This window comes from Netta rufina (genome assembly GCF_964035555.1).
Source record: "Netta rufina genome assembly, chromosome: 8".
Classification (NCBI taxonomy): Eukaryota; Metazoa; Chordata; class Aves; order Anseriformes; family Anatidae; genus Netta; species Netta rufina.
The window spans coordinates 17,557,576-17,564,856 of record NC_140131.1 but is presented as its reverse complement, the minus strand read 5'-3'; the positions used below and the strand labels follow the sequence as shown (position 1 = coordinate 17,564,856).

General features: G+C 42.4%; 1 protein-coding gene across 1 annotated transcript; it reads left to right on the top strand.

Annotated features, from left to right (window-relative positions):
- Positions 1-1,271: 1,271 nt before the first annotated feature.
- On the top strand, positions 1,272-6,713 carry PTGS2 (prostaglandin-endoperoxide synthase 2; the record flags this gene model as incomplete). The annotated part of the gene is made up of 10 exons (XM_084291453.1): positions 1,272-1,323; positions 1,918-2,034; positions 2,143-2,286; positions 2,767-2,910; positions 3,213-3,394; positions 4,106-4,189; positions 4,369-4,615; positions 5,515-5,801; positions 5,936-6,083; positions 6,237-6,713. The coding sequence occupies 10 exons, from the start codon at positions 1,272-1,274 to the stop codon at positions 6,641-6,643; spliced, it is 1,812 nt and encodes a 603-aa protein (XP_084147579.1). The 3' UTR covers positions 6,644-6,713.
- Between the last annotated feature and the right edge of the window lie 568 nt (positions 6,714-7,281).

The window sequence follows — 7,281 nt, the reverse complement described above, 5'->3', positions numbered from 1 at the left end:
CCCTTGCCAAGGACAAGTGTCCTATCCCGAAACTGAAGTTCTACTCCATTTGCACATCGTTTACTTCTAATAGATCAAAACTTTACCCAAAATAAGTTATCCTTATCCCCAGGGTTCTCCAGATCCCTCAGTAATGTTTTATCATTTCAGAGAGAATTCCCTAGCACACAGCTCATTCAGTTTTCCCCTAAACATTGCTGGTTTTACACCTTAGAAATACTTTCTGCATTTACAGCTTCCTACCCATCTTATTAAAAAGTAACACCTTGCTCATCTGACATTTTCAATAAAGTCTTACAAAGCCTTGTAAGACACAATAGGAACAGTGTAAAATGGAAACAAAATTTACAAAGCCAGAAGCTCGATCTACGGAGTTGCCCCTTTGTACACCCTGAACATCACCCGTGCTTTGCAGCTGGTCAGTCTGGCTCCTGATGCGGGAGCAGAAGATCCCCGTCTCACACCTGAGAAGCTGAACCGCCCTTGCACAACCTGTACGAAGTCGTGACTTGCACCCAGCTACCGCAGATGCACATACATGCAGCTGGCAGCCAAGAGTGTGACCAAGGCCAGCAGTGTGCTATCTCCATGTACATACACACACGTCTGTGCGTCTGTGAGCACAGAAATTAAAATTAAAGTCAAAATACACACCTTTTGCTATACCAGAAGAATCATGCAATTATGGATTTTCGTGCCCCTCTCCAGAACATCCAGGATGGCCTATTACTGTGCACACAGATTATTCACTAACCGCGACACGCCTGGGCCCGGCCAGGTGCGGGAGGCGTTTTGGAAACCGGGCTTGGAAATGGGGGCGTTGGGGGCCTCGGGACAGCGGGCCGGGGAGCGCGGCAGGGCCGACGGGCAGCGGGAGGTCCCTGACGGCCAGGAGCAGGCTCCCGTCGGGCAGGAGGCAGGAAGCCCCTGCCGGGCAGAGGGAGGCTCCCGTCGGGAAGCAGGATGGACTCTGCCGGGCAGCAGGACGGCTCCTCCCGGCCGGTCCCGGCCCTCCCCAGCCGGCCCCCGGCGCCACGCCGCAGCGGGCTCGGCCCAGCCCGGGGTCGGCCCAGCAGCAGGCGGCGGGGCGGGGCCGAAAAATTCCCAATTTCGTGACTTTGCGGCGGCCCGGGGGAGTGAAGGAGGGGTGACTCACGGCGCCCGGGATAAATAGGCGGGTGCTTACCTGGGAGCAGCACTGGGTCCTCAGCGCTGAGCATCCGCAGAGCCCGACCAGCACCAGAACCAGCACCACGAAGCCCCGCCGGGATATGATCCTACCCTGCGCACTGGTCTTCGGTCTCCTGGCTGCCGGCCACGCAGGTGAGACCTGTCCCGACCCGACCCGTCCCCGCCGGGCCGGCAGCAGCCGGGGAGGCGGCTGCGGTGGCGCGGGTGAAAGCGACGCGCAACGGGCTCCGAGGCAGCGGGGGCCGGGCCGGGGGCGGCCGTGAGAGGCCGGCAAGGGCCCGCATCACGGCCCCGCTGTCCTGGGCATGTAAGGAGCTTCCATGGGGCTCCGCTGCACTTGCAGCCTAGGGGTGGTTCACGGGGTGTAGGTTTCCAGGTGGAAATCCAGAACGATTTTTATTTTTATCTTGTACTTTTTGTGGTTTCTAGAATACTTAAGTATGGTAGGAAGGATGTCAGGCCTCCACTGACCTGTGTGAGGTAGCACAAATGCTCTGAGAAGCTTGTCACAGTCCACAATGCCAAATTCCTAGTTTTTGTCGTTAGCTGTTACCCATAGCTCTCTAAAGTATAGTGTGAGTGCGTACTCATTCTGTTGACATCCCAGTGAACATTAAACTTCAGGGCACTGTCAACCTACATCCAAAAACTTCACTCGGTGTGGTGAGAACACTGATCTAGGTATAAAAGACACTATTTTAATCAGAGTATTTAATTTTGTTCTAGCCAATCCTTGCTGCTCAAACCCATGTCAGAACAGAGGAGTATGCATGACAACAGGATTTGACCAGTATGAATGTGACTGCACAAGGACAGGATATTATGGGGAAAATTGTACAACACGTAAGTATCTTGGATCCATTCTCATGGAAATGAACTTTGAGAATTCAATTCCAAAATTGCAGGTTATTCTTAATAGCTAACTTACAATCTTTCCATCTGTGCTCACAGCGGAATTCTTCACATGGCTGAAACTAACATTGAAACCTACGCCAAATACTGTCCATTACATTCTCACCCACTTCAAAGGAGTCTGGAACATCATCAACAACATCCCCTTCTTACGAGATACTATTATGAGATATGTATTGACGTGTAAGTATAAGTTCTCCCTTCTCATACTCTTAACTGGCAGGAGCTACTTGTAGGACTCCAGAATGCTCTACTTGATCAGTTTATTCATGAAGTAGCAAGCTAAAATGCACTAAGGTAAAAACACTAAACAAAGTTTAAGATTTCAGTGCATTGCACACTTGATGTGAAATGTGCTTTCAGACAGAAATGCATTTTGCTCTCATCACTGATAAAATCTAGCATTTTGCTAGCATATAGCATAACATGAACCATTTGATGCAAATTTCAATAGTTGGAGCCAATTGCTAATTCAGAACCTATTCCTGTTATTCAGCAACCATCAGTTACTGAAGTTAAATGGGATTATATGTGTGGAATTTGTTGATACAACTGCTGGCAAAATATATGGAAAAAATCTGGCCATGTGACTTACTTCTTGAGTCTAAAAGGTATAGTTTTAAAATAAAAACAAATACATATAATTTTTATTCTCTCTTCCAGCAAGATCACATTTGATTGACAGCCCACCAACTTACAATAGTGACTATAATTACAAAAACTGGGAAACTTATTCCAATCTTTCCTATTACACAAGAAGTCTTCCCCCGGTAGGACGTGACTGTCCAACACCAATGGGTGTTAAAGGTAAGGAATAAAACAGATGCATAACGTTCATTTCTAGGAATTCCTATTTATCTTTTTGTCTTAGAAAACACCAACAGGCAAGCTTGTCTACGACCTTTTAACAGTGTAGTTGACTTTGAGGATAACCATGTATTGCATATTGTGTAATGACCTTAAAGATAACCATTCTGGTGTTTGTTGTTGAATCCTGCGTTAATAAATTGAAAATAGTAAGTCTGTTTTGTTAGGAACAAAATTAAGTAGTAACCATAGCTGTCTTGAACATCTCACTTTACTATAAGGAGATTTTCTTTTCCTTGTAGGGAAGAAAGAACTCCCAGATTCAAAGCTGATTGTGGAGAAGTTTTTGTTGCGGAAAAAATTTATTCCTGACCCACAAGGCACAAATGTGATGTTCACATTCTTTGCCCAACACTTCACTCATCAGTTCTTTAAGACAGACCACAAGAAAGGACCTGGTTTCACTAAAGCTCTTGGCCATGGGGTAAGACTATAGCTCTGTAACTTGAACACAGCACTTAGCTCTTAGGAGCTACTAACCAGCTAGAGTGATACCTTACAGGTAGTCAGAATGCACAAACACTAGTACATATACCATTCAACATGCCCTGCAACAAATCAGGAAGTTATGGAAGAGGGGAGGCAAAACTCCGGTGACTGAATAGCATCTCACATAATTCTCTTTAAAGGCTCTGTACAGTGAGGGCTATGACTCTTTTTTTTCCCAAGAATCTGCTTTTGCTTAATATGTTAAGTCTATTAAAATTAAAAAGAACTTCAGAAGCAAATTTGAATTTTAAGATCTTTATCTACAAAGTTATCTACAAAGCAGACAGCCTTTGGATAAAGAATTTTTCAGTATGAATGTTGTGTGTATGTCTAAAACAGAAAGCTGTAAAATGTTTGTGTATATAAAGAGCTGGCTGCATAATAAAAAGCTGCTGACACTCTAAACAGAGTCCTCTTAAATTGCCAGTCCAATTTAAAAACTTACAGAGTGATTGCTCCAGTTGCCAGGAAATAATTTGGCTTCATCTTAAATATCATTGTGTGATACTTATAAGGTAACAATATTATAATTAAAAGGTAAACATTTAAGGGATGAAATCGTATTGGCATCCACAGAACTAGGACCTATCCTAAAATAGCAAAAAATGTAGCTTGTCTTCATGTTCCAAATGCTTTTATTTTACAGGTTGACTTGAATCACATTTATGGAGAGACTTTGGAGAGACAGCTTAAACTGAGACTTCTCAAGGATGGAAAGCTAAAATATCAGGTATGTCTTATCTTCCCGCCTTTTAATTAGATGACATATTTCTTAAAATTAGTGCTCTGCTTGCAGTGTTGCTTGCTTTAAGTCAGTGCTAACAGAGTCAATACATCGTATCTCATAGGCATGATAGCTTATGACTCTCCTCTTCTTTCTCCCTTCTTCCTGTGTGCCCTCTTTGGCAGATGATAGATGGGGAAATGTATCCACCCACAGTGAAGGACACTCAGGCAGAGATGATCTACCCTCCTCATGTTCCTGAACACTTGCAGTTTTCTGTTGGGCAGGAGGTGTTTGGTTTGGTCCCAGGTTTAATGATGTATGCTACAATATGGCTGAGAGAACACAATCGGGTCTGTGACATCCTGAAACAGGAGCATCCAGAGTGGGATGATGAGCAGTTATTCCAAACTACTAGACTCATATTGATAGGTGAGTGTCACTTCTACTACGTGCAATTCAAATGTTCCATTGAGCTTGACGCTTCTACCTGTGATGTACTGCAGCTGCAGTAGATCTAGTAAGAGGAAAAACTCTTACTTAATTGTTGTGTGAGGGAATAAATCTGAGCCTTCATGACCTGACACATTAAAATACAGCTGCCTCCTGCTATGTTAAATACCAAAACTGAAGAAAATTGAGTCAAGTGATAATTAATTCCGGTATTTAAGGGAAACAGAACTGAAAGCGGTGAAAAGATGGGAAGCTAAGATTCGTTTCTCAGAGAGGAGGCCTGTGAGGCTAGATGACCTCAGTTGCTCTGAGAGAATTTTTTCTTTTTTTCTCTTCTGGGGTTCGGTCAGTTCAGATATGCTTTAAGAGGGGCTGTGGTTAAGTTCAGGAAGCTACATAAAATGTTATTGCACATACTTCTCCTGTCTAATTGTCTGCTAAGTGGTATTTCATCTGTTAATGTTGACATGTACCAAGTTTGGAAAGACTGTGCCCAAATCGTGGATGAAACAGTAAACCAATAAAAGAAAATTGTTTTAAGCAGCTCAGAAGCTGAGAGGTTGCTTTCAGATACTAGCTTTCTTTATTGTCCCCTACCTCTGCCCTAGATAGTATATTATAACCAAGCTATAAGGCAAAGAAAGGTTTGTCTGCCACAGCCAAAAACTTGGGCTCTTAAGTACTGTTCTACCCCCTACTTTTAGTCACATAAAATGCATGGATCTCTCTCTGTACTATTAGGGAATGCTGAGGAGTGTTTGCTATCCTGATCCCTATAGTATTTTTTCCAGAAGAGTTTAGAAATTGCATGTTCTCTCATAGATAGGGTTCCTCAGGGAATTAGTACCAATACTGTGTCCCTTTTCCTTCTCCAACAGGAGAGACAATCAAGATTGTTATTGAAGATTACGTGCAACACTTGAGTGGCTACCACTTCAAACTCAAGTTTGATCCTGAGCTTCTGTTCAACCAGCGATTCCAATACCAGAACCGAATTGCAGCTGAATTCAATACCCTGTACCACTGGCACCCACTTCTGCCTGACACTTTTCAAATACATGACCAGGAGTACACTTTCCAGCAGTTCCTCTACAACAACTCTATAATGCTGGAACATGGCCTTTCCCATATGGTGAAATCTTTCTCCAAGCAAAGTGCTGGCAGGGTAAGTACTTTCTCAAGTTAACAATTTGGGGGTTGCATCAGGGGTGCAATAAATCTATCCAAAACTATATGAAGGCATAACTTCCTCATAACTTTTATCTGGAGATCTTATTACTTTTCATCTTTACTGAATAGGTTGCTGGTGGAAAAAATGTTCCTGCTGCAGTACAGAAAGTAGCAAAGGCTTCAATTGACCAAAGCAGACAAATGAGATACCAGTCCTTGAATGAGTACAGGAAACGCTTCATGTTGAAACCATTTAAATCATTTGAAGAACTTACAGGTAACAGTTTTTAATCCTTCTTCATAAATAAGTGCCCTTGTCTTTAAAATAGCTAACAGAAGCCTTCAATCCTGTTTCTGAACTTCAGCAGGATGGTGTTGCCATGAAAACAGGATTTTTCCACTTACTATGTTTATTCATCAATAATTACAGGAGAAAAAGAAATGGCTGCTGAACTGGAAGAGCTTTATGGAGACATAGATGCTATGGAGCTGTATCCAGGACTCCTTGTAGAAAAGCCACGACCAGGTGCCATCTTTGGCGAAACAATGGTAGAAATCGGCGCACCATTCTCTCTGAAAGGACTGATGGGAAATGCTATCTGTTCCCCAGAGTACTGGAAGCCCAGCACCTTTGGTGGAAAAGTGGGATTTGAAATAATCAATACTGCCTCCTTACAGAAGCTCATCTGCAACAACGTGAAAGGCTGTCCTTTCACTGCTTTCCACGTCTTAAATCCTGAACCCACGGAGGCAACTATTAATGTTAGTACCTCAAACACAGCAATGGAAGATATCAACCCCACACTACTACTGAAAGAGCGATCTGCTGAGTTATAAAGTATTCATCTATTTATTTATTTATATAAATTATTTTATTTATAGCTTAAAGTTTAAAAAAAAAAAAAAACACTTTTGCATCTTCACTTTGGGGGTTGCCCTAGATTCCTTACTCAGGTAAGGCTTCTACTTACAAAAGGGATTTTCTGTGTTTCAGCTCTACAGCAGTGAATCCCTTGTTTAAAATCTTCTGTAACAGAACTACGTATTCCAAAGTGGATGAAGGTTCCAATTTTTATTTTGTGTTTTGTATTTGTTTTAATATGTGACAACAGGTGTTAGGTTTTGTCTTGTGTAGGTCTCAGAACACTACAAAAGCAACTTGTTGCTTAAGCTTGAAAACAGGTCATCAAACTAAAAACAGAAGAAAATTTGACCTAATGAAAACCACCAGAAAAGATTCTGAATTCCATATAAGCACTCCAAAACTAACAAATACATGTTTATAAGACTTTTTTAATGTTGTAAAGTCAGAAAATGCGTTGCATTTATCAATGACACTACCTCTCCCTCATTGCAAATAAGGCAATTTGCACAGTAACTTGCATATTTGTGGGTGTTTGTTGTTGTTTTTTTATTATTATTATTATTATTTATTTCTTTTTAAATCTGTCCCTGCTTAGGGCATTAGGGCATTG